This window comes from Caretta caretta, chromosome 20, assembly GCF_965140235.1.
Source record: "Caretta caretta isolate rCarCar2 chromosome 20, rCarCar1.hap1, whole genome shotgun sequence".
Taxonomy (NCBI): Eukaryota; Metazoa; Chordata; order Testudines; family Cheloniidae; genus Caretta; species Caretta caretta.
In genome coordinates, this window is record NC_134225.1 from 13,818,166 (window position 1) to 13,845,456 (window position 27,291).

At 50.5% G+C, this 27,291-nt stretch overlaps 1 protein-coding gene across 8 annotated transcripts; it reads right to left on the reverse strand.

Moving 5' to 3' along the window:
- Positions 1-27,291, reverse strand: AAAS (aladin WD repeat nucleoporin). Of its 8 annotated transcripts, none has more exons than XM_048831821.2 (18): positions 27,216-27,291; positions 26,625-26,760; positions 21,949-22,076; positions 20,684-20,739; positions 18,967-19,058; positions 17,038-17,084; positions 14,966-15,064; positions 12,881-13,090; positions 11,851-11,994; positions 11,390-11,510; positions 9,515-9,639; positions 8,746-8,806; positions 7,660-7,750; positions 6,800-6,893; positions 6,026-6,093; positions 3,894-3,975; positions 2,661-2,745; positions 1-2,015 (listed from the first exon to the last, which is right to left on the reverse strand). In XM_048831821.2, exons 2-18 carry the CDS (start codon positions 26,745-26,747, stop codon positions 1,869-1,871), a joined length of 1,773 nt encoding a protein of 590 aa, XP_048687778.1. In that variant the 5' UTR covers positions 26,748-26,760; positions 27,216-27,291; the 3' UTR covers positions 1-1,868. The 8 variants fall into 8 exon arrangements, with proteins under 8 accessions (XP_048687778.1, XP_048687777.1, XP_048687776.1 ...); XM_048831820.2 differs by having other exon boundaries at positions 27,205-27,280; XM_048831819.2 differs by lacking the exon at positions 27,216-27,291 and adding an exon at positions 27,042-27,186.

The following is a 27,291-nucleotide window of genomic DNA, read 5'->3' on the forward strand; positions in this document are numbered from 1 at the left end:
TTCAACCATAAATTCCTTTATTAATTCCAAAGGCCAAATGGTATTTTATACAATGGCTCTAAACATGCCTAAGCAGACCCTACACCCAATACAGTAATGAAGTATTCATAAGCATGTGATCGGTATACTTACAAATAGGCCAGTCCTAGGGAAAACCATCTCACGCTGGCGTGCTTCAGTATGATCAGGTAGGGTCTGATAAAGACCCTTCAGCTAACTGGCTAAAACCAAGCTAACTTTAGCAAAAACCAAGTTTGAAGCCGTTTATCCTTGGTACTTTCCTCCCTCCAAGGTCTTCCCTTATCTCCTCTCCCCTCCTTGCTTACCAGCAGACCTGTGGGAAGGTTTGTACTGGTTTCTTTTAAGACAGTTTTTCTTTGTCTTGTTACTGCAGCTCTTCATTAGTTACTTTCGGAACCATACATCCTTCCCACACTACAATACTAATTATTCTCACAGCCTTCTTCTACTTGTTGATTGCGGCCTTCTCCCTGCTAGCCACAAACTATAAAGCAAATAGGTCATTTTTTTAACCAAACTTTAATTCTTTTAATTTCAGAATTATCCCTACACACCACCTCTCCCTGTCACCCCTTATGAACTAGCCCTGGACATGCGAGACTCTGGCTTGGGGGCTGAGAATTCTCTCTCATGGGAACAGCTTTGTTACTTTTATGGAAGATGGACTGAGATTTTTCAGAGCTGCCTAGCAGATTTGGACACCTGGTTCCCATTAACAGGAACAGGGCACCCAAATCCAACATACAGAAAGGAAGCAATGTCACACGGGCAGGACTCTTAGGTTCCACTCCCACCTCTGACTGCGCAGAGTCACTCCCCCATTCCAGGCTCACACTTGCCAACCTGTATGTAACATGACACCTATGGGAGAGTTGTCAGTATGAGGGATTTAACCCAGGATCTTTTAGATCCCAAACTAGGAGCTTTCAGTGGCTGTACAGAAAGACCCAAGTGTGCTCAGACTGTGACTGACACCACTATGTAATTCAGACAGTAGAGGGGGCTGGAGATCCACACTGTATGCTTGGTTTAGCCCAATAGTGATAATACTGACCTGGCACAGAGGTGTCACTTGTTTTTAAAGCCCTCCAGCAGTGCCTAATAGGAACAGGCCCCCTAGCTCCAAGCAGGCCCGCCCCTTTCCCAGGTGTCACCGCACGCCGGCGCCCACACAGCAGAACAGACATAAGCTGTAAACACTTGCCCCATTTGTGACCAAGTGCAGAAATGAGGCCAGGTGGCTGTAGATGAAAGGCACATGGAAGTGCTAGTTCTTTCAGAACCTGCCAGGAGCAGCTCCCTGGGTTAAATAGCTCCAGGGCTCTGAGCCACCCCAGCGCAAATACCACTTAGCCTTTTACAGGCAGCCGTTTGGAGGCTGGGAGCCGAAAGTGCAGCCTTGAGCTGCTGTGGTTGCAAAGCAAGTGCCATTCAGGTCACATTGGGAAGTACAAGAGAACGGAAGCCAGAATGAAAGTGTGATCTTTAATCCGGACAGCACCGAGCGCTTTAAAAAGTGGGGCCTCATGCTCTGTGCTGACTCCTTCAATCAAGTTTATACAGCAAACAAAACTGCTCCCCTTCCAGACTCGGGGCTCTCTTGACAAATTATAAAATCCATCAGTGTCCAGCATATGCTGCCACCCCAGCTGACCCCAGTGGATGTGCTGGGACCAGCTCTCTCTTCCCAGTGAGGCTGGGGAGGAGTAACCATTACAAGGAGTGAGCACTGTGGTTACCCAGCAGCAGGGCAAAAGGAAACTCCTTAAACAGCACAATTAGCATGATAAGGAAAGGCCCAGCAGGGTTGAAATGGAGCCCGGCCCAAGGGTCCCCTGCTCCGCTCTTCACAGCTCCGAAAACAAGGGCTGCTCCCGCACACTGGCACTGCTGCTGCTCAGGGCCACAACAGGACTGTGGCTGGGTCTCAAGCAGGGGAACTGGGCGCTCACAAAGAAAAACGGGATGTGGCTGATCCTCCCTGTAGACCAGCACTGGTGGGGGGGGGGAGAGAGAGAAACATGAGCACAGGACCTGCGCAACACACCCCAAATCCCAGCCAATTAGATCTCTGTTCTGCTGGAAATTAGACCCATGTCCCAATGCCAACAGAACCCGAGTTAAGAACAGCCATACTGGGTCAGACCAAAGGTCCATCTAGCCCAGTGTCCTGTCTTCCAACAGCGGCCAGTGCCAGGCGCTTCCGAGGGAACGAACAGAACAGGGTGATTTGATGGATACATCCCCTGTCGTCCAGTCCCAGCTTCTGGCAGTTCGAGGCCTAGGGACACCAAGCATATGGGGCTGTGTCAGGATAACAGCACCTCCCATTCTCAGTGCCAGCAGATCTCAAGGCCCCTGAGGCCCTCATGGGGTCTGGTAATGACTCCCCCCACCCCTCCCCATTTCAATGCTAACAGATCTAGGGTTAGGGTAACGGCACCCTCAAGCCCCATTCCCAGCAGCCACAGAGCTGTCCCCTCTGCTGAAGCCCTGTGGTTTCCTGCTCCTCTGTTGTGGAGGGACTGTGAGGGTGGGTGGCGGGGGGGGGAGGAGGATTGTGTTTAGAAAGCCTCCAGCTTCAGAGTATCTCAGCTGGGACCCCCCAAGGAGATCCCAAAAAACAAGGCTGCACTCACCACAGTCAAGAGGGCCCCTTTCTTAAAGCAGGGATGGAAAGCGATCAGCTGCGGCTGAGCCCCTGGCTCACCCTGCAGGAAGCCACTAGGGAAGAGAAAGGGGACACAGTGACTGCATGACCAATTGATCTCACTCACTCTCACATTCCTCCAGTGTTGGGCTGTGAGCAACAGGACCTGGGATCCCTTGCCCACCCCTTCACACTGAGGGAGGCAGTTATACTGCCGTCAGACTATTACAAACTATTAATACCACACCAGCAAGGTGCAGCCGCCTCTGGGGTGGAGAGCAAACAGAGAGGGAGAAGGGACATTTGGGCTTTAGGGCCTGGGGCAAATCCCCTTACCCCCGACCCTTGTGCAGTACTACGGGATCTTTAACATTGATGCGGCACGGACAGGATCTGGGGATTTGATAGTCTTGTCTGAAAGACCCATACCTGCACAGATGTGTCACGGTGCTCTGGGGCCTTAATGGGCTGTATGGATTGGTGTTGTGGAGTTGGGGTTGTTACTCTTATGGGTGTCTCTTATTCCCTGTCTTGCAAGGAGGGTTTTTTGTTTGGATTTTAAAACAGGAACTCAGTGGACGCCACCCTGCCAGCAGGAAAAAGGACCAGGATGGCAGGGATAGCTCCAACTGAGATGCAGCCACTTCTGGGGCACAACACCACATACTAACATTTCCTTGAGCATCTAGGGCAGGAACCACAGAATACAACATCCAATTAGGGGAAATTTAGGGCTTGATCCTGCACCGTGTCCTCAGTGATTAGTGCCAACAGAGGGTGCTCAGCACCACAAGGCAGAATGGAATTACACAAGCTTGAATTTGACCAGGACACCAGAGCCCACTCCCTGACTCTCACCCCAGCACCATGGATGTTTAAGGACTAGCCAGTCAGGATCCCCGTTTCATGACTCACTTGAAAGACAGCACCCTGTGGTGACACAGTCCACCCTAGCACCACCTCTGGGTGTTAACTTAGTGCCGATTCAGAGGGAATGGCACCAAGAACCCAGCACCCTCTCCAGTATCACGCCAAGCTTGGATGCATCTTTCTAAAGGACATGACCTCACTCCAACAGAAGCTCTGGGCTTGACGCAAGAGTTACTGGGTGAAATTCTCTTAGGCCTGTGTTCTGCAGGTCAGACTAACTGCTCAAAACAGTCCTTCTGCTGCCTTTAATCTTATGGCGTTGAGGGCTACTCCTTAAGCCACCAGTACGCACCATGGCAGGAGTTCGAACACGGGGCTGTTGCGGGTACGAAACACAGCAACGATTGTCCTGCTTTCAGGGGTTTCAGGATTCCCTGCAAAGAGGAAAAAAGCAAGTGAACAGGACATTAGCTATTTTTCAGACACAAGTGGTGCCCGGAAGCTGGTTTGAGGCCTCGGTAAATCGCTATTTGTCCGCAGGTCCCAGCAGGAATCTGGGGTGATTCTTTATTAATGAACTTCACTTCACCTGTACCATTATCCGAAGTGATCGCTGTGGCCCGGACGCTAATCAGATCCCCTTTCTCTACATTGGATCAGAGCCAGAAAGCCTCACTTCCATCAGAACGTCATTGACCAGCGACTGGGACAAGCAATGCCTAGGGCGGGGTTTTCAACAGCACTTAGGTGATCAAAAGCCAGTGGGTCTCGTACTCTGTGTTAGGTACTGAAACAGTGAAATCCAAGAGTGGTTCTAGCCTAGGACTTGGGAGACCCGGGTTCAAGCCCTATTCTGCCACAAGCTTCCTGGATGACCTTGGCCAAGTCACTTGGTCTCTGTGCCTCATTTCCCTGCCCATAAAATGGGGATAATAGCCACGCCCTTCCTCACAGGAGTGTTGTGAGAGTAAATACAGTAAAGATTATGGGGTGCAAAGATGCTATGGTAAGGGGGAGCATCTACAGTACCTATTTGGCCCTCATTGTGGGGGTGCTCAGATAGTCTTTACCTATTTATCCACGCCACAAGATGTTATCCCCACTGTACAGAGGGGGAACCATGACATGCTAGGTGACTTCCCCAAGGGAGTCTGCGGAACAGGGAATTGAACCTGGTTTCCCTCAGTCCCAGGCTGGAGCTCTAACCATCCTTTTGCTCCACTTTTGAAAAATCCCACCCCCTAAGATGCCTACAACTGAAAGATTTGGGGGTGGGAGGGGGGGGAAATAAGCGTTCCTCCTAGTTTATCAGTGGCTTTACTGTGTGCTTTGCACAGCACGCTGGAGAAGCCCATTTCCCCGTCACTTGTGGGGTCTTTCACAGGGCAACAGAGGAAAGAAGCATTTTTAATACAGAAGGCGGCTGATTCTCATGGCTAAGGCCACTTGACACTGCTCAAGTGGTACAAAGGGGCATTCGAACAGATGGAAAGTGCCTTCAGGCCAAGGTGCGGGGAAACTCCCCTGCCAGGCCAGCCTTTTGCCCTAGGCAGGAATGACACCAGTTTGTCCACATTGCTGACAGCCGGCTGCCTTTGGAGACGCACTAGCTCTCTGAGGGGGTTACTACAGCCATATCCCATTGGGTTCCTGCTCTCTGAATAACAAAGGTGGCTCATTTACAACCAGGCTTTGAAGAGAATCCCAGCAGCCTCCCGCCTGCTGCTATAAAATGCAGATTAGAGGATTGTCTTAAGTCTCTCAAGCATGCAATTTTATATGCTTAGATCCACGCAGGACACACCTGCTCTCACTCATGGGCCACTGTAGTAAGCTGGGGGTTGGGGGTGGGGGGGTGTGACACAGCACAGGGTGCCAGTCATGGCTTGCCACTGTACCATGCATCCTGACTGGCCCTGGTTTTGCAGCTACCCCTCTTCTCTTCAGCTGGGCTTCCTACACAGCACACAGGACTTCTCTGCATGAGATCAGGGGACTGGATGGTTCAGTGGGTTGGGAATGGCCTCTAGATGGTAGGTCTAATGGCAGCAACAGAGCATTCCCCTGTTACCCCTCTGGTTATTGTTATACCAGATCAGAACCAGGGCCCCATCTGAACACACAGGTCCTTGCTCCAGAGAGTTTACAGGCTCATCTGAAGGAGGAGGCTCATGCAGGTGAAGGCTGAGACCCAGTGGCAGGGTGGAGCCCACCCTATTCCTTGCCTGGGGATTTGTGGGGCAGGAGTAGCTGTTTAATGCAGATGGGGAAGAGGCTATTCAGGCGAGGGTCGGTTCCGGAGCGAGAGGAGATTATCCACTGCTCTCAGCTGGAGCTAGCTGCACCTCCCTTCCCCTTCTGCATTATCTAGCTCCCACTCACTGTTTAACCTCACGCTGGGTGGGGGAACCAAGCTACACAAGCCAAGATCGCTTAGGAAAATCCCATTTGAGAGTGAGGGGGTTGAAGGGCTTAAGGTTTTACCTCTGATGAGAGCCGCAAGCCTCTCGCCCCTGGGGTCCCAGACCATGGAGTGCACTTCCCCTCCGATCCTGAAACCAACACACCGGGCATTAGAGCTCCTCTTGCTGAGAGCAGCATCAGTGTGAGCTAGGCTCAGCTGCCAGGAACGCTGCCTGCCGCCTCGCTCGCTAGATGGGCTTGGAAGAAGCCCACACCCCACACACACAGTTTCCTTAGCAAGCAAGCAAGCTCTGTTCCAAGCTGCCTTTTGCATCACAGAATTTCTATCCTATGGAGATAGAGTAGCATAACTGGGACACACATGTCTTCCACCCTTAGCCTTGGCTTGGGACCCCTTCGGATGAAGTCACATGTGACACAAGTCAGCTGAGCTCAGCTTAGTTTGTTTGCTACATGCAACCACCCTATACCTAGTTCTCCCACCTCAGGAATTACCCAGAATTGCAATCACCTAGGCTTGCTGCAGGCCCTGATGGGTACAGAGATAAACATCTGGGAAGAGAGAAAAGGGCCTGCCAGTTTTACACCAGGCTCTGGGCAATGATATCGATCTGCCACTGAAATCACCCACAAAAGAAAGTGGGAGAGAAATGTCATGTAAGCACTGAGCGATGCCCCTGTACACCCCACACACAAATCTGAGTAACAAGCACAGGGGCTATGTTAAGGCATCAGCGCCTGCATCTTCCATTCAGGATCTGAATCTGCAGCACCGTCCCCTCACTCGGTCTTCCCACCGCAGCCCTGTAGCGGGGCCAGCTACCCTGTCTTCACCTCTCCTCCCCATATGGCGTCTCGAAGGTGGTCTCGGACAGGTCTGCCACAATAGACGCCGTTTTTGACCCTCCGACTTGCCCTTGCATCTCGCCTGGAATAGAAGAGACCAAGACAGGTGAATTCTGCCACACAGCTAGTAGCTAAAGTTGCCGAGTCGTGTGCTGAGCAACGTGAATCAGTTTGTTGCTGCTGTGTTGGCCCCCCATGTCCTGACCAAATTCCACGATGGATCGTTCCGTTCTGCCTCCCTAAATTGCCCCTGCACTTTGGATTGGATGCAGGATTCTTCTCCGTTTCCTGGCCTAAACCACTGTCTATGTTGCTGTGCACTGTTGAAAAGAATCCTTGCCCCACCCCAGAAGCAGCTGCATTGTGGTTTAGACTACAAAGGGGAGATTTTCACCGTTTCAGAGAGGAATTAGGTGCCCAATTCCCACTGAAAGTCCATAACAGTTGGACAGTTAACTGCCCTTTGTACCTCTGAAAATCTCCCCCCAGTGGGCTAATGACCAGTAACTCAGAACTACAAGCATTGTGAGATTCATGAAGAGCTCTGCCCCACCACTAGAGTGTGCCTAGGATACGTAGCACTACAGGATGTTATGGCACAATGGGCTGGATTAAGGAGGGGGAGAGGAAACAGAATGAAAGATGAGTCCGAACACTGGCTTTGGTTGGGGTGTTTCATAGTCAGCACCCAGGGTGTGCTCACCAGACCAGGAGGAAATTAACAAGATCACATAGGAGGAAGGCAAAGCTCTGGCTGGAAAGCGTCCGGGAGGCCAGTGTGGCTACGGGAATCAGACAACAATCTGGTGGAATCGGCTATCTCCTCTTGGAAAGTTTAACGTACTCACCACTGTACTCTGAGAAGGACAAGGAGTAAATGACCGACTCCCCCAGGACCGTAAAGAGCAATCGGCTGCCGTCAGGGCTCCAGCACCCTGTCTGTGGGAAGGAAAGGGACGCGTTTAAAACCAGACCATGAGAACAACTTGCAACATGGTACCTTTTATCCTCAGAGTTGACGAGGGAGCTAGCCACACAGCTTCCCCTTAACGTTCCTGGAAGTCATGTGGCTAACTCAGCTTTTAAGGGCTCAACCCATATGGCATCATTTGCCCACCACGGAAACGCAGCCACCTCTGTATCTAACTCAGCAGCTGCTGCACAGCACTGCTGTAACACAACAGTTTAGGATAGGGAGGGAAGGAGAATCCAGCAGCCAACTCGCACTGCAGGGGGAGTTTAGATAGGTAGAGTGGAATTCAGCCAGGGCTGATATCCCCTTTGGATCAGAATTGGAGTATTTATGAGCACAGATCGAGGACTTCGTTTCACCCTCAGGTAAGGAAAAGTCTCTCCACCCCAACACAGGAACAAGGGAAGACTCCATCACGTGACAGAAGTTTAAGTCTGTGGTGCTGGGGATGAAGCACTGGCCTTACGCCGCAGTGATCCAGCTCAAGGTTTTTTCTGTGAAGGCATTTTTAGCTGACTTAATGGAGCTTGACAGCTGGAAACAAGGAGAGGTAGCCATGTCCCCAGCAGGTTCTCCACAGACCTCTGGCAAGGGGTTGCCTGTTGCAGGGGGCTGGAGGTTGGTGGGTCTTATCTGTGCTTATCCTACAGGATGGGAGTCTGCACAAAACAAAACAAAAACCCACTAACCCAATTTGGATCAAATTCCCAGTTTTGCATCAGGAAGGGCCCAGCCAATCTGGAGAACAAAGCAGAGAGCTAGTCTCACCCCGCAAGAGGGCGATGGTCAAGGCAGGGCGACTCACTGCATCTGCTCCTGTGTACCTGGTACGTAGCAGGGCAGTGATGGGGGAAGGATCTCACTGTTCAGCTGTTTGTCCGTTAACCTTCACAAAAACAATCTGCTCAGTGCTCTCCCCTTCACTAGCGCGGAATCAGGAACAACCCTCCACCCCACATACCTGGCAGTGCCCCTTGATGGTGGGCCACCTCTCGCACGTCCACATTTGAGCTTCCCACACCCTGGAAGAGACCATAGGATGAGGTGAATGAGAGCACAGACTCATTGTACTTCCAGCATCTCCATTTCAATTCTTGTGTTAGACCCAAGACCATCGAGAGACAAGGTTTAATCCAGTTCTGCTTCTCTGAGAGGAACCAAACAACTGCCATCAACAGGCAGACAACATGGTCTTCACAGACAATTGGGGCATGTCAGCTCCTGGGTTCTGCCTCTGACTGACTAAGCCACAGAGCAGCTGCTTCCTTGAGGAGTGAGAGACTTTGCTAAAGTTTGCAGAACATTTTGGAGCTCCTTGGATGATGGCAGGTGCTAGGCAAGGGGAAGACGTTACTGGCTGGGGAGGAGGGGAGGCACAGACTGACACAGCAAAGCCATGGGACTCCGAAGGCAGAAAACCTGCAGTGATGGAGGGCTCAGAGATGCTGTCACCCAGATATCACCTGCCTGCAGCAGAAGAGTGAAGAACTTCTCTGTTATCTTTCACCCCCACATCTCAAGGCACTTTACAGATGAAGTCTGACAACCCCCTCTGAGATGGGTCCATAACATCCTCTCCATTTTACAGATCAAGATGCAGACATGCAGAGAAAGGAGGTGACTTGCCCCAGTCCAAAGGTGAGAAGAGACCCCCAAGAGTCCTGGCTCCCAGTCCCATGCTCTAACCACTAGACCATGCTCCCATGGGTCCCAGCAGTCCTCATCCTCACCTGAACACTGCTGAGGGTGTGGTTGCTAGCACCTTGCTGCCATCGGGTGACCAAGCAAGGTAAGTGACTCCACCCCCTCCAAACCACTGTAGCGGGACACAGTTTTCCGTGGACACGTCCCACACCTAGAGAGGGAGAGAAGTGTGGGGGGAGGGGGGAAGAGATGATGAGGGTAACATACTGGAAAAACAAATCTGTCTCCCTCCAACCCATACACAGCTGGGAGTTGGAAAGGTTCTGTGCCCCTCTGCTCGCTGGTTCAGCTATCTTCCAGGCAGGCTCTTGCTATACCAGGAAGAGGATGACAGACACCGGCCACGGTTTTCAATATTAAGCCATCACAGCATCAGTAGAGGCCTCAGCCTTGCAGCACATCAAGTAGGGATTGGTTTCCCCCCGGTCAGAGCAATTTTAGTCCCTTTGGTCATGTCAGAGACCAGTTCCCACTCTGCAGCTCTCTACAACCTCTGGAAGTTGTGAATCACACACAGTGAATTTGAGCATCAAGAATGACCTTTAGTTGCCTTCAGTCACAAGCCCATAGGCACACAGCTTGCCCCATGCCTAAACTCAAGCATTCTGCCTCCAAACCACCCAGGTCCTGCTGGCCAGGAAGAAACCGCAGAATCTAGAAATTGAACCTGGGGCTTCTTCACAGCAGCAGACAGGCTGCCCCAAGGCCAGGAGGTTTTGGCCCTAAAATTCTATCAGGGAGTCGAGATATCGCTCACAGACAGAGCTAGCTTGAGCCAGGCGCACTCTTTGCTCAACACACCTCAATCCTTACCCGTGGCCCCTTTGCTATTCCAGTCCTAAGCGCCTCCCACACAAAGTGCTGCCAATGGCCCTTAACCCTGACCCACCGTCCTGCTAGTCCCGTCAGGTTCCCTGCCCCCCACGCCTTGCAGCTGCACGGTCAGTGCCCCTCATTCCTGACCCGGGCCCCAGAAAACTTGGTGACAGAGCTCATTCCCGACCTGCAGCTCCCTGCTGCTGCAGTGCGCGGCTTCTGAATAGAGGTGGCCGACTGCTGCAAAACTGAGCTGGGCGGAATCGAACCCAGGCCTGCAGTGACACTATCACCATCTGTGCCATCTTGGACTCGATCTCAGGGTCTTTATAGACGGAGGCCAGTCTAGAGTGGGGGAGCTCAGATTCTCAAAGCCCGGCCCTCATCTTAATACGGAGATGGTCTCCCGGGCACCTCTGGGCCAGGCGTGACTGCAGAGGCCCCCTCCCCTCCCGTTCTCCATCACACAGCATCCTTGTGGCAACTACATGGAAGAGTAAGATCAGGACCCAATTTAATGTATTTTTAGCTGTCTTACTGGAGTTTGGCAGCTGGAAACTAGAAAGGCAGCAATGTCGCCAGCAGGCTTTCAACAGACCTCTGGCAAGGGGTTGCCTGTGATGGCAGGAGATTGGACTTGAGGACCCAGGAGGTTCCTTCCAGTCCTCTGCAGCACACCAGCAGTATGAGGCTACCTTGAGCACCACTGGTCTAGGGAATAATGCTAACGTGACCTACATTAGTATCTATATAGATCCTTGTCCCCCTCTAGTGCCCGGGCCGTAGAGATGTGAGCCCACTACTGCCTCTTAGTTAGCGGAGTTGGATTGGTAGGTCAGGCAGTAGAAACCCATGCTTTTAGACCCAGACGTCGCAGGTTCAAACCTTAGGGATGACCAACTAGACACACAGTTACTAGTGGAAACCCTTTGAAACAGTCACACGCATCTACTAGGGCATGTGGTTGAGAGTTCAGCAGGTCTTGCTGTTCCGTCCAGCACTGAGTGGTAGAGACACCCCAGCCACTCCCCACACTACAGGAGGACACAGGCGGAGAGAAACGTAGGAGGGCCCGCCTTACTCACAAGCATGGCAGTATCAACAGGCGAGGCCGAGAGCAGCATCTCTCCACTGGGGGCCCATGCCAGGCTGGTGACGGGACTGTGACCGGTGAAGGCAAGAACCTGGGCGCAGCCAGAGGAAGGCCTGAAGGAGAGGAGAGAGACCTTGCTAGTAGGGGCCAAACTGCTATGACATGTTCCAGGAAGGCTGGCAGCAGCTGCTTATTTCCAGGGGACATGTAGCCACATCTGTCTGTGTCAGGTGGCTTGTTGATGGGTAGGTGGTGTTGATCCAAATGCCACTGAACTGGGCTTTTAATGACACATGCTGTTCTGCTTGCCCAAGTAATGGGTGTGCTATAACCACACTAGACACATAGGATTCTGGCCCTGGCTTTAGAGGCAGCCTCCTTGCCAGCAGAGAGATGCCAGCAACATGGGAAGAGACCACAGGGGCACGACCATGTCTCCAGGTGGCTGGTTACCTGGTGGAAAGGGAAGTAGGATCCAAGTGCCAAACCAAGACACAGCTCTGGCATGCCACAGCGAGGATGGATGCACACAGTGGCTTCCACGCCATCGAGGCCACATTCCTCTGCAAGCGGTGTTTCAGGATGGGGACCGTCGCGCTGCAAGAGAGGAGAGGGGGTGTGACATGGGAGACAAAGGCAGCATTCACAGCAGCAGCAAGGTAACCGGCGCCTCTGGTATCTGCCTCTGCCCAGTCATCAGCTCCAGATACTCTGCCTGGGTGGATGCCCGAGATGTGCATACAGCATAGTTCTATGAGACCTAACACAATCTTCTATTTCTATGGCACCTTTTGTCCTAAATGGAGAGGAAGGATTGCCTAGGGGTTAGGGCATCAGACTGGACTCTAGAGACATAGGTTTGATTCCCTGTTCTGACACAGGCTTCCTGTGGGATCTTGGGCAAGACACTTGGTCTCTGTGCCTCCGTCAATAGGTGTAATAGCATTGCTCTGCCTCACAGGAGTTCTGAAGGTAAACGTGTTGTAGATTATGAGGCACTCAGGTATTGCGGTAATGGGTATAACCAAAGAGAAAGAAATGATCCCAGAGCCCGCACACATACCACTGAAACATGGCCCCCCCTGGGGTGGGGGAGACACAGCAGCTGTGTCATAGCACTGCACACCAGCTCAGTGCAGGAGGTGGAGAATACCAGGGGGATTTGACCAGAACACACTGATTCTTGGGAAAAGTTCTAACTACTTGCGGCCAATTCACAGATCATCCAGGAGCGGTTTTATACCTACTCTGAAAGACAGCGCCCCCTAGCACCACGCCAGGTCACTACTGACTGAGCGCAGTGCAGCTGTACTGAATCGCCAATCCCACTTCCAGCAAGATGTTGGATTTTCTTTGGTGGAGTCCCCTGAAGTAATGACCAGGCCCTGACACTGCTAAGCCTGGGGGAACCTGACGAGATCACCACCCAGGGTGGCAGAGCTGCAACATTCAGAGGCTCAAGAGGACGGAGATGGCAGCGCACCTAGTTTGTTTAAGCAGCGTGCCCGGTGCAGCCTGCAGCCTAGTCCCAGCAGTTAATGGATGTGATTTGGCACATGCTGGCAAGAAAGTCCAGCCAGGGGATGCAGCCTGTGGAGGGGAAAGCCGGCAGCACTTCAGAATGAGCTGGGAGAGTCTTCTTTTAAGGATGCCTTTACTTGCTAGCTGGGACCCACTTGGAGAGTGGGGAGACCTGCAGGAGAGACGAAATTCAATGGATGCCCAAGGGAAAAAAGCGAGAGACCTCCCCTAACTAAGCCTCTCGCAGGCCAGTGGGAGACAGTCTGAACCTGCTCTGCCTGCTGAGCCATCACATGGGAAGAGGGACAAACTCCAGGCAGCACATGAGATGAGAGCAATATTGCTTAGCCCAGCCACCTAGTGACGTGAATATGGATTTCTTAAGTGTTAACCTGAAGACGAATGGATCAGCCCTTACTGACAGCTGCTGCTTAGCTTGGCGAGGCGATAGATGCGCTATTAACGATTCTGGCCCTTGGTCTAGAGGAGGCCTCCATGCCAGAGGAGCTATGCTGGCCTCAAGAGACTGCGGGAGCATACCTGCTCTCCAGGAAACATGGGGTCAGTGCTGGGCCCCAACATGCCCCTTCCACAGGTGCTCACAGGAAAGGTTTGTATGAGGAGCTGGGAGAAGGACCCCCATGGGACATCCTCAGTAACAGGACTGGTCTGAACCCCAAGCTGGGGGGTGTTCTGCTCAGCCACTTATCTGACACTTATCTGGCTACTATAAATAACCCTCAAGGGCCAGGCCTTACTGACAGCGGACGTCACTCAGCTGCAGTGTCATTCCACCTTTCCCCACTATGCACAGCAAGTGCTGTTTTCCTTCGATGGGATGGCCTGCATCAACAGAGGGGGGAAACGGAGAGAAAACTGGAAGTAGGCTAGCAGCAGGATCTGGAGATTTTACTAAACGTCTGATAAGAACTTCTGCTACAGAGTGAGAAATTCTGGGAACACAAAAAACCTGCCAAGAGCTGAAGACGAGTGTGTGATGGAAGGAGTGGCTAGCTCAGGGATCAGAGGTGGGTTACAGAGGAGAGGAGAGGGAGGAGAGGATGCAGAGTCTTTGGGACATACTGGAGAAGCATTTGGAATGGTGGCATTTGGTGCCAAGAGACCTAGAGCTGAAGTGTTGCCTTCACTGGAACTGCCTTCACTGTCTTGGTGCTGAGGAACTACCCCACGGCACCACCTTCTCTCCCTTAGCGTCAGGGCAGGGCATAAGGGCTCTCGAGGCTGTGTAAGGAGCCTGGAGGCCTGAAGGCACTTGAGAAGGAAGAAGGGAACTTCCTAGGGAATCTCCTTAGCCTCATGCTCAGAACAAAGACACTGGCTGCAACCACCAAGGTCTTAACAGGCTTCAGTGCAGAAGGGCCTCGCACTGCCAGTGTAATTCTAGGAACCTGACCTGCTGAACCAGAGAAAGGTCTAACAACTGTGCTGCTACAGAGGTCCAAAACACAGGGCGCACACTCCCCTCTCGCTGAGGACATCAGTTTGCAGCTTCCACGGGACCCACAACAACCTCAGTCTTCGTATGCACTAGCAAGAGCATGGGAGTCAGCTTAGAACCCTGAATTAAGGGTTCAGGAGCAGACAACAGCCCGTCTGGACGCTGCGCGGAGCTGCAGATTTTATGCACGGGGACTCCTGCAGCAGGAAGGCTCAGAGCCTTGCCTCATGGTCCTGTGGGCATGACCCTGCCAAGAGATATCTGACAAAGGCAGACTCAGTCACAGCTCCAGATTCCTGTCCCTGCAAGGTATGGCAGGAAGGAAGGACTGGAGACAACTGGGGCTGCACCTCCCTTTCCCAAACTTGGCCAGCAAAGCACTGCTTAGGCGGCCTCTGAGGAGTGCTGTTTCCAGTAGCTTGTGGCTCAGGCTCCCAGACCCCAAGAACAGGGATCCATAGAGGTCTTTGTAGCAGCAACGGAGGTGTCTGTACCTCACTGCATGAGCCTTCGCCATCACACAAGCTTTGCAGCCTCAGTGCGTCTTTACTCTGCCAGCGGCAGTACGGGCAACCTGACACTCCTCACCTGTTTGTGTTGTAAACTCGGATGGAGTCGTCCAAAAGGGCCACTGCAAACTTGCTGGAATGAGGGTGCCAGGCAAAAGCCCGGATGGAGCAGCCAGCCCTGGAAAAACAATGAGCAAGAGAGAAGGGATCATATTGTGTTACACAGCCCCAAGGGTCTGACAGTCTGAGATGCAAAGCAGGATTGCCCGATAGTAAAGACAGTAAGGGATGGCTTAGAAAAGGCAAAGCATCAGGTTCAAAGACAGGTTCAAACCCCAGCAAGGTCTCCTCAAACTTTCATCCTTCCCAAGAGGAGTAACCTTTGAGAATTCAGTTTGTCTAAGATTGAGATTCTCAGATACTACTGAGTGGGGGCCAGATAAGTACCACCGACAGCATACACAGAGCTTGAGAGATGACAGGACAAAGAGCGCCATGTCAGATACAGCAATATCCTGGAGAATGCCTTTCTGAATCTGAGTGCTGGAACATAGAGGCCTATATTCCATCTCCAGCAGTGCCCAATGTGTACGACTGGACTATGCACAAACTGAACAGGCCTGAAGAGAGACTCCCACAGGCTGCAAGTCTGATCTACTGGCTTCATGGACACACGACTGTTGATTCCCCTTAGTCCTGCAAGGGGTGACACAGCCACAGGAGGGCGGGCTGGAGCCAAGTCCCACTTTCTCGTGCCAGTGGTAGCAGAGAGAACCCAGGACAATACCAAGAGCCCAGGTGAAGCGTGCAGCATTGACATTTAGATAGTTCGCTCTCTGACTTGTAAAGGGAGTAAGGTGGATCCAGAAGCCCTTGGGAATAAACACAGGACTACAGGGTCTGTCTAACTTAGGCACTTTTCAGAGTCTGTGGTCCTGCCTGGCCCTCTGCTATCACAGAAGATTAGAGTTGGAAGAGACCTCAGGAGGCCATCTAGTCCAACCCCCTGCTCAAAGCAGGGCCAACCATGACTAAATCATCCCAGCCACGGCTTTGTCAAGCCAGGCCTTGAAAAGCTCTAAGGATGGAGGTTGCACCACCTCCCTAGGTAACCCATTCCAGTGCTTCACCACCCTCCTAGTGAAATAGTGTTTCCTCATATCCAACCTAGACCTCCCCCACTGCCACTTGAGACCATTACTCCTTGTTCTGTCATCTGCCACCACTGAGAACAGCCGAACTCCATTCTCTTTGGAACCCCCCCTTTAGGTAGTTGAAGGCTGCTATCAAATCCCCCCTCACTCTTCTCTTCTGCAGACTAAATAAGCCCAGTTCCCTCAGCCTCTCCTCATAAGTCATGTGCCCCAGCCCCCTGATCATTTTCGCTGCCCTCTGCTGGACTCTCTCCAATTATCAAATCCCTCCAGTTCCCAGAAACTATTTGTTAGTTTAAGGGAGAGAGGCTGGAACTGTGCCACCGACTGCGTGTCCTTGGGCACATCACTCCCCTTCTGGGCCTCACACATACCACAGGGATAACACCACACAGGTGGCAGGAGGCTAGATTTAACATTTCCTGGGGTGCACAGCAACCAAGACTCCTGTTTGGTGCAGAAGTAGGATCAAATTGAAACAGAGAGAGAGTAACTCTACACAGGCATTGTGGCTCAGTGGCCAGAACACTGAGCTAGGACTCAGGAGACCTGGGTTCTAGTCCCGCCACTACTGAGTGACCTTGGGCAAATAATTTCCTCCTTGATTTTTCCATCTGTAAAGTGGGCTAATGATCCTGATCTCCTGCACAAAGCACTTGGAGATCCATGGATTAAAAGCATGGCTATGAGTTAGGTGAACATCTAAGGTCCTCATTGCTGTAGTACCCAAGCAGCTCACCATCTTTCACGCAGTGCCATTAACCCCATTGTACAGATGGAGAACTGAGGCAGACAAAGTGACCTGCCCAAAGCAAAGCAGGAAGTTGAACTTAGGTCTCCCGAGTCTCAGGCAAAACCACTCATCACTGCACCCTCACCACTGCCCTATTTCTCCTCTCTGTAAACTGCAGGCACTTAGTCCCCACCACGATGGGCACCCTTATAAAAGCCCAGCTAGGTACACACACGTTGCAGAGCCTCAACGTGCAGAACTTACCAGTCCACCGCCTGGGAGAACTCTGCAATCATGTCTTCACTGCATAGCTTAAGGATAGATGAAAAAAGAATTAACACATCAGTGGCAGATCTGGCAAACCGCACAGAGAAGACAGCAGCTGCCTGCGGAGTGGGTATCGGAGCCACAAGAAGTTGATGGGAGTTACAGTTCTCAGTTAAGTGGTTTTCACGTCTCACCCACCTTATATACACCCTCAACAGTTCCTCTGGAATATTCTGCCATATTTAACCCTTGCTTTTCAGTACCCGGTTGTTCTCCTTCCCCAGACAGAAAGAACATTCAGAGACCGTGTCTACACTGCAATTGGGAGATATGACTGCAGCACATAGACATATGAGTAACAGCAGCAGTACATGGGGCTAGCTCCTGCAATCATCCCTGCCGCTGCAGCTTCACTGCTATTGTTACTCAAGCTAGTTTTGAACTAGCTAGCCACACTACATTTGCTGCACTCACACTTATTGAGTGCAGTGTAGGCAGACTTGGAGTGCCCAGGCAAGCCAGCATTAGAGCAATACATTATGGCTTGGATTTGCAGAGGGGCATCCACTGATTTGCAACAAGGTTGAGTGCCTAACTCCCTTAGGTCCCTTTGGAAATCCCAGCCACTATCAATGAGAAGATTTTAACCGGCTTGAGTTTTAAAAATGGCAACTTACTATTAATTATTTTATTACAGTAGTCAGCTGAATTTGGGGTTCTATTATGGAGATACACAATCCCTACTCTAAATAACTTGCAATCTAAATAGACAAAGGGGTGGGGGAACAGAGGCATGGGGTGGATCGGTGACTTGGCCAAGCAGGTCAGTGAGAGCCAGGAACAGAACCCTGCTCGCCAAGTCCCAGTCCAGTACTCTGTTCACTGAATCACTCTGCTTCTCAACTTGCAGATCCTGCTCAATTACTCTGAGGTGGCCCCACATTTGTACTCGGTGCTGAATTTGGACATGTGAACTTGGACATGACACCCTTTGTAAATACACACACCTTAGGCCAAAATGCCAGTTACCAGACTGATTCTGCCTGAGGTATTTGCCACCCTCTGAGTGACAGGATGTCTGCATCCATTGGTCTTTGATCAGTTATGATCACTGTCCCCTTGCAATGAATTCAGAGACTGGGGACTCCTGAGTTTTCTGTGTGTCGAGGGGATCCTGCAGGCAGCTGTGGCCTAGTGGACTGGGCTGAGAATCAGGCAACCTGCATTCTTATTCCCACTGACTCACAAAGCTTCATAGGCACAAGCTACTTGCCCTCTCTCTGCTTCAGTTTCCCCATCTATAATGATACCAACCCACCTGAGTGAAAAGCGCTGCAAGTTCAAAGCATTATGTTTAATTGGGCAAGGAGACCAGCTTCCTTGATGCCTGTATTGTACCTCTCATGTTGCTGGAAGGCAACGGGATGGACTCAGTCCACAAATGGACATGAGGCCACTAATTTAATTGCAATACAATAGGATGAACAACATTTATATTCCTGCCCAGCTGGTCCAATGTTACACCGTGTTAGAGCCTGAGCTTCAGAGTCAGGGAAACATACAGACCCTCCACCCCCTTGTAGTGCACAAGCAGCTAACATCACAAGATGTGCCACATCTGCCAGCATTTCCACGACACTCAAGACTTGCCTACATTTAAACGCTGCAGCAGCGCAGCTGCTCCCGTGAATACCCTACCTACACCAACGGGACGGGTTCTCCTGTCTGCACAGGTGCTCCACCTTCCCAAGAGGAGTTAGCTAGGCTGACAGGGTCTACACCGACGGTTAGGTCAGTTTAACTGCGTTGCTCAGGGGTGCGGATTTTTCACACCCCATGAGCAACATAGTTATACCAAGGTAATTTCCTAGCGCAGACCAGGCCCCAGTAATAGTTAGGGACAGATTCATTCTTCACAGCACTCACTGACAAATGGGGAAACAGGGAGCCGTGGAGAGAGGAGACCCAGTGGCACAGAGCCAAAGTCCAGCGTGATCCTGTTTTCATCCACTGGAGATCTAGAAGGAAAGAGAGGGATATAAGAATGGGAAGGAAAAGAGAAGAGGGTCGTCAATCCTTCTGGAATTGTGATTTTCCAAGACAGAAGTGAAGAAGGATGCACAGACTAGAGTTAACCTGGAAACTTAAGGACTGTCATGTGTATTGTCTGAATCTCATGGACCATTACTGGATTTAATAAATAATCCCATCTATTTCTGTAGCTCTGGTCTTGCCCAAAGGATCCCAAAGTGCCATGGAAATGCATACACCTCGGGGTGAAAGGCAGCAACCAGCAATGAGGGGGCACAGGCCAAACTTTCGCAACGGACAGTGTGGGAAAACCCAGTGAAGTGCTGTGAGTCCGCTGAAATCAGATGGGAATTGTGGAGAGTGAGGTGCACGGAAAGTGATTTATTGATTTAACAAAACTGAAAGACGGCAAATGTAAAAGTGACAATCAGAAAGGAGATGGTACTTGTGAGTGCGGACAGCTTGTGGAACACTCTGCCACAATATGCCACTGAGGCTGACAGCTGGCAAGATTCAAAGACGGATTAGAGGTTTCTACAAATAACCACCAGAGTTACAAGAGTAAGGACTGAAAACAGCACTACCAAAGCCCAGGTGTTTTGACAGAGATCTAAACCCTCCTACTTCAGGGATTAAGCCAACTTCTAGTAGGAGTCAGGAAGAAACTTTCCCTGAGGGGCAAGGTATACCATAGAGGATTTCTTGCACCTCTCTCTGAAGCATCTGGTCTTGGCCTCTGTTGGGAACAAGATACAGAACTAGGACCACCATTGAACTAACCAGCAAGGCAATCTCTAGGTTATTTACTCAGCTATTCCAGGGAATGGCAGGGGAGCAATTCCTACACAGAGCTTATTTGGGATCCTTCAGAGTGGGAAACACTATGGTGTTCTATGGCTGTGGATGTGCATTTGAAAGCAACATGCCACCTGTAGTTTATAGGCTCAGCATATAACTGCAAATGTGATTTTAAACACAACAGTAACCAGACATCATTAGCCTAGTGTCCCTGGGAGCAGCACTGAGCTAGCATGATCCAGCAGCACCCCCCCCACCCCCCCGAGACAGCAACAGACAGGACGGGTCTGTACCACAGTCTCCCGCTGCTCTCTCATTATGGGTTGGGTTGTTATTTCAGGTTCCGTGCAGTGGATGATACTGGTTGGGTTTTATTTCCCCTCTGTGAAATAAGCAGATAGGTTTTGCTTTAAGCTTTTGTTGCGGTGGCAGCAGCAGCTCCCTCTATGTCCTACGGTGACTCTAGGCACTGACGGAGAGGAAAGGACGGAGTGGCAGCTTTAATCTCATATTAAGCTTCAGCTGTTTCAGAAGAAGTCAGCCCGATCCCCGCAAACTCCAGCTGACCTGCTCAGCACTACAACCCTTTCCTCACTAACTCACGTAACCGAGAGAGGAGCCACAGGGAGGTGGGGAGGGACGGGACACAGAAAGGGGTCCAAAGCATGAGGGGGGGGGGGAAGCAGCAGAGTCCCAGGTGACAGGGACTAAAGGGACTGGAGTGATCAAGGCATGAAAAGATTTAGGAGACAGCTACCTAGTTCCTTCACAACATGTAGCCAGGGCTGCTCTCTTAACCCACAGTCAGACTCACCTGCCTCCTCCGCATTTGCTATCTCGTTAAGCACCCCACACATTCCCACATCGCGCCTGTGGACAGAAAACTCTGTGAGTCTCCTACATATCACAAGGCTACAGTTTTAAGCTAGACAGCAGGGGTGGGGAGTAGCTCTTCCCCCAGCAATGCAGGTCACTAGCATGGGACGTGGGAGATTCAGGTTCAATTCCCTGCTACACCACCACATACTTCTCACGTGGCTGTGGGCAAATCACTTAGTCTCTCTGTGCCTCTATTCTCCATCTGTGCAATGGGGATAACAGCACTACCCTGCCTCACTCGGGGGAGTAGAGAGAGAGATAAATCCCTTAAAAACGGTGTGAGGCACGCAGATACTACAGTAACATACCTTATATAAACAGTCCATCCCTACTGAGGTACCCTCTCCGTAGCCACGTGAGTAGGTAAGCAAGACGTTCTGGCATGAAGAACTGGACACAGTATCCAGGAGCCAGACTCTAAACAGGGCCTCAAGTTGTTTTCAGAGCTGCTCGCAATCTCCCTGCGACCCCACCTTGTTCGCTCTGCTTCACCTTACTGCAACTCCTCCCTCAACAAAAGCCACCAACTGCTGGTTCTCTCCCACCAACCTGGTCCAATATCCAATACCCCCAACCCCTTTGCCTCCCAGCTGTTGGAAACTGTCAGTTTATACCAGGCAAACCTGCTACCGGACTTGCTTATGACCTGCTTTCCAGCTGCAGAGCTGCCTGTTAACCTCAGGACAAAAAAAAAAAAATGACCAACCTCATTTCCCAGTTTCCAAGTGTCAAGCACCCACCCTTGGAAATTGCAGAAGAGTCTAGGGTTAAGAACCCCTTCCCATCTCAAGCAGCACTGTACCTGCCCTTAGGACAGTCCAGGCTTTTCTTCCACTGATTGCAAACGAGAGCTGAAAGGAGAATTTCAGCATGGGCTTGGTCAGGCCAGCAGAGCTATAGAAGGCCAGCATAGGGAACTGAAATGAGACACCATTTTAATTCCGAATGCCAGCCAGCACAATCAGGGTTATCTGAGGAACAGTCACCTCTCAGCCTCCAACATCCCAACCGCAGATTATTAATTATTATCATCTGTGTTACGGCAGTGCCTACGGCGACCCACTCAAAGATCAGGGACTCATTGTGCTAAGCACTGTACAAATATTTAAAGAGATGGTTCCTGCCCCAAAAAGCTTGCAATCTTCGTAAGTAACAGCTGCCTCCTTGCTTTCTGTTCAGAGCATGCACACACTTGCTCACCATGCATTGAGACATCTCTTCCAGAGGGTCTCCTGGTGGTGGATGAAGGCGGGTTTTGTGCTATGCTCCAGCCGGCTGTGAGCTTTCAGGGTTTCCTTGGGGATGGTTAGGACAGGCAGATCAGCCAACTGCAAGCACAAAAAACACAGTCAATCAAACAGACTCTAGTGAAATGGCTTGATCTGAGGACCAATGGCTGAGGGGTTTGGGAACAGGACACAGAACCAATCACTTCCAAGCCACCATTTCCAAAGAGCAGCTGAAAGCTACTACCACTCTCCAATCATTGGGCAACTTGCATGTAACAAGCTGGCAGATGTCAGTGCAGGTCAAGGGTCTGTAAGCTCCAGGGAATATGCCTTCTCACAGGTCTGCAAGGCATTTAGCACATTGTGGCCATTATGCAAAAGAGTAAATATTTATGATCACAAAACCCACCAGCCAAGTGACCCCTCTTGTGGGCAACCTCAGCAAAGACGCCAAAGGCTGATTGGAAATAGAAATAAGAGGCTGGTTCAGATCAGGGCTGAGGCACATTGGCAGGGGCAGCATAGAGGGAATGCTTGCCATGTTGTGCCTGACTGTATCTGTTCTGTGCGTAAACAAAGGAGTCAGTCTCCAGGACTGGCACCTGCCAGACATTCTAAATTCACGTTTTGAAAAAGCAGCACCTACACGTGAGGAAGGAGGAAAGAGGTTGAATCTTATTTGTATTGGAACCCCAGTTATTAATCAAGACCCCACTGCGTTCATACAAAAACAGAACAAAAAGATGGGGCTTATCCTCTAAGTAATGAGCAACTTGAGCTGAAGGATATATTCTCAACTTGATGTAAGCAATATGCTAGAAGAACATATTAACAATGTAAGCGCTAACTGATCACAACTCATGCATCAGAAACCAGCTTCCATTGCCAGCTAAGCAGCACCATAATTATAGCTACAGGTGGGGAAATAAGCAATTGGGAGGCAACTGACTATATTCCTGAAAAGGAGGTCACATAGGAAAGGAAACAGAAAGAAACTGGGCCAGGAGGCACAGCGGCTGCTACAAATTGTCAAAATGTTGATTAATTAAAAAAAGGTTTTGAAGTTTTTTTGGGTTTGTTTTTTTTTTTGTGAATTTGGTGCTAGATGGAAAGTGCCAGAAGCCAAAGTCTCCCTCACCTTCAAGTATCAAGAAAACAGGTTGAGGACCTGCACTGAGGGACAAGGACCCACTCTGCTAGACAATTTGTGAACACAGAACAAAGAGACAGTCCCTGCCCCCAAAGCTTAAAATCCAAGTACAAGGAAAGCAACAAAGGTGGACACAAAAAGATGGATGTGGCAAGACAAGGAAATAGTGACACAATACAGTTCTGAGGGTTTAAGATTGGCAGCTCCCTCTTCCATGCATCAAAAATCCTTCAGGGACAACAATGCCTCATGCTCAGGGGTTAAAGTAGGGGGGACCTGGGAGAAAGCACAGATGCCCCTCTGCTACGACCAGAGGGGCAAGCCCCGTCCCTCCATGGCTTGAATAAGCAGCGCTCCCCCAGGCTGCTCCCCTTCTTCTTGGCTGGTGTGGCGAGTGCTCCCTGCTGTTCCAATCTACTTAAACCCCAGCTTGTGCATGGAGCTGCAAAGCTCTGCTGGGTTATAGTCCTGCTCCACCAGAAAACAGCGACAAGCTCTCCTGGTGAAAGAGGCCAGGCCGTCCATTGGTCTGGAGCAGCAGATGGGTTCAGTCCACTGGTCTCCTTCTGGTTCACCTGCCACTGGGGAGAGCAGGCCCATCCAGGAGGGACAGAGTCTCCAAGAAGCAGCTGGTGAAACCTGTGCTGGAGGCCAGCCCTGGAAGAGGAGGAGACAAAATATTCCGGGGTACAAAATATATCGGAAGGACAGAACAGGTCGTGGGGGGGGAGGGGAGGTGAGGTGGCACTGTATGTGAAAGAAAATGTAGAATCAAATGAAATAAAAATCTTAAATGAATCCACATGTTCCATAGAATCTCTATGGATAGTAATTCCACCTGACCAGGACAGTGATAGCAATGATGAAATGCTAAGGGAGATTAGAGAGGCTATCAAAATAAAAAACTCAGTAATAGTGGGGGATTTCAATTATCCCCATATTGACTGGGTACATGTCACCTCAGGATGAAATGCAGAGATAAAATTTCTCAATACTTTAAACAACTGCTTCTCAGAGCAGCTGGTACAGGAACCCACAAGGGGAGAGGCAACTCTCGATCTAGTCCTGAGTGAAGCGCAGGATCTGGTCCAAGAGGTAACTATAACAGCACCGCTTGGAAATAGTGACCATAATATAACAACATTTAACATTCTTGTGGTGGGCAGAACACCTCAACAGCCCAACACTGTGGCATTTAATTTCAGAAAGGGAAACTATGCAAAAATGAGGAGGTTAGTTAAACAGAAATGAAAAGGTACAGTGACCAGAGTGAAATCCCTGCAAGCTACATGGACACTTTTCAAAGACACCATAATAGAGGCTCAACTTAAATGTATACCCCAAATTAAATAACACAGTAAAAGAACTAAAAAAGAGCCACCGTGGCTTAACAACCATGTAAAAGAAGCAGTGAGAGATAAAAAGGCATCTTTTAAAAAGTGGAAGTCAAATCCTAGTGAGGTAAATAGAAAGGAGCATAAACACTGCCAAATTAAATGTAAAAATGTAATAAGAAAAGCCAAAAAGGAGTCTGAAGAACAGCTAGCCAAAAACTCAAAAGGTAATAAAATGTTTTTCTAAGTACATCAGAAGCAGGAAGCCTGCTAAACAACCAGTGGGGCCCCTGGAAAAGCGAGATACTTAAAGACGATAAAATCATTGTGGAGAAACTAAATGAATTCTTTGCTTCAGTCTTCATGGCTGAGGATGTTAGGGAGATTCCCAAACTTGAGCAGTCTTTTGTAGGTGACAAATCTGAGGAATTGTTACAGATTGAAGTGTCACTAGAGGAGGTTTTGGAATTAATTGAGAAACTTAACAGTAACAAGTCACCGGGACCAGATGGCATTCACCCAAGAGTTCTGAAAGAACTCAAATGTGAAATTGTGGAACTATGGTTTGTAACCTGTCCTTTAAATCAGCTACTGTACCCAATGACTGGAAGATAGCTAAAGTAATGCCAATATTTAAGAAGGGCTCTAGAGGTGATCCTAGCAATTACAGACCGATAAGTCTAACGTCAGTACCAGGCAAATTAGTTGAGACAATAGTAAAGAATAAAATTGTCAGACACACAGAAGAACATAAATTGTTGCACAAAAGTCAACATGGTTTCTGTAAAGGGAGATCATGTCTTACTAATCTATTAGGGTTCTTTGAGAGGGTCAACAAACATGTGGTCAAGGGGGATCCAGTGGACATAGTGTCTTTAGATTTCCAGAAAGCATTTGACTAGGTCCCCCACCAAAGGCTCTTACGTAAATTAAGTTGTCATGGGATAAGAGGGAAGATCCTTTCATGGATTGAGAACTGGTTAAAAGACAGGGAACAAAGGGTAAATTTTCAGAATGGAGAGGGGTAACTAGTGGTGTTCCCCAAGGGTCAATCCTCGAACCAATCCTATTCAATTTATTCATAAATGACCTGGAGAAAGGGGTAAACAGTGAGGTGGCAAAGTTTGCAGATGATACTAAACTGCTCAAGATAGTTAAGACCAAAGCAGACTGTGAAGAACTCCAAAAAGATCTCACAAAACTAAGTGATTGGGCAACAAAATGGCAAATGAAATGTAATGTGGATAAATGTAAAGTAATGCACATTGGAAAAAATAACCCCAACTATACATACATACGGGGGCTAATTTAGCTACAACTAATCAGGAGAAAGATCTTGGAGTCATCGTGGATATTTCTCTGAAGACATCCACGCAGTATGCAGCGGCAGTCAAAAAAGCAAACGGGATGTTAGGAATCATTAAAATGGGATAGAGAATAAGACGGAGAATATCTTATTGCCCTTATATAAATCCATGGTACACCCACATCTTGAATACTGTGTACAGATGTGGTCCCCTCATCTCAAAAAAGATATACTGGCTTTAGAAAAGGTTCAGAAAAGGACAACTAAAATGATTAGGGGTTTGGAACGGGTCCCATATAAGGGGAGATTAAAGAGGCTAGGACTTTTCACCTTGGAAAAGAGGAGACTAAGGGGGGATATGATAGAGGTCTATAAATTCATGAGTGGTGTGGAGAAAGTGAACAAGGAAAAGTTATTTACTTGTTCCCATAATAGAAGAACTAGGGGCCACCAAATGAAATTAATGGGTAGCAGATTTAAAACAAATAAACAGAAGTTCTTCTTCACACAGCAAACAGTCAACTTGTGGAACTCCTTGCCTGAGGAGGTTGTGAAGGCTAGGACTATAACAGGGTCTAAAAGAGAACTGGATAAATTCATGGAGGTTAAGTCCATTAATGGCTATTAGCCAGGATGGGTAAGGAATGGTGTCCCTAGCCTCTGTTTGTCAGAGGGTGGAGATGGATGGCAGGAGAGAGATCACTAGATCATTACCTGTTAAGTTCACTCCCTCTGGGGGCACCTGGCACTGGCCACTGTCGATAGACAGGATACTGGGCTGGATGGACCTTTGGTCTGACCCAGTGTGGCCGTTCTTATGAGACCCCAGCTGGCCCCCTCGGTCGGGCAGCACTTGCCTGGTCTTGGAAAGCGAGCGGGAGTGTCTCATAGACGTGGCCGGAGACCAGCGCGTTGTTAAATTCGTACAGGGTGACATCTCCGGGGGCAGGCGGGGGCGGGAACAGCGCCAGGGAGCACATCCTGCTGCAGGCCCTGGGGAGAAGGCAGGGCCGGGTCAGAGACGGGCGTGCAGCCCCTCGTCGGGGGGTCCCATTCAAGCCGATCGCCCTCCACCCTGCCCCGGGGCCCCCCTCCCACCGCAGGCCCGGGGGAGCCCCTGCCCCAGGGCCCCACACTCAGCACCCCGCCTCTCCCTACGCCGCCCACGGACAAGGGAACACGTGCCCCCAAGGGGTCCCATTCGCCTCCCCCGTCCCAACACAGGCCCGGGGGGAGACCGTGGCCCCAGGGCCCCACTCAACACCCCCCCTCACCCTCGCCGGGGCTGGGCAGAGCCAGGGGCCCCCAGGCTCGCCCTCCCCGTGGGCCCGCAGAGAGGGACACGTCCCCCGGCCGGGCCTGGGGAAAAAGGCCGCGCTGGAGCAGGGAGCCCCAGTCACCCCCACGGGAAGCCCCGGCCCCTCCCCCTGCCGTTACCAGGCACAAACCCCTGCTTTTCCCGGGCCCGGTTCAGAGCCCGACGGAAGCCGGCTCAGGACACGCCGCTCGACCCGCGCTCGCCCC

Bases quoted from the DNA above. Each gene is read 5' to 3' on its own strand.
- AAAS (XM_048831821.2), bottom strand. From the start codon at position 26,747: ATGTGCTCCCTGGCGCTGTTCCCGCCCCCGCCTGCCCCCGGAGATGTC. The intron at 11,995-12,880 runs GTGCGCTGCCAT...CCTCTCTTGCAG, and splicing joins ACGCTGCTTAAACAAACTAG to CGCGACGGTCCCCATCCTGA. The intron at 3,976-6,025 runs GTAAAACCTTAA...TCCTCTTTGCAG, and splicing joins GCTTGCGGCTCTCATCAGAG to GGAATCCTGAAACCCCTGAA.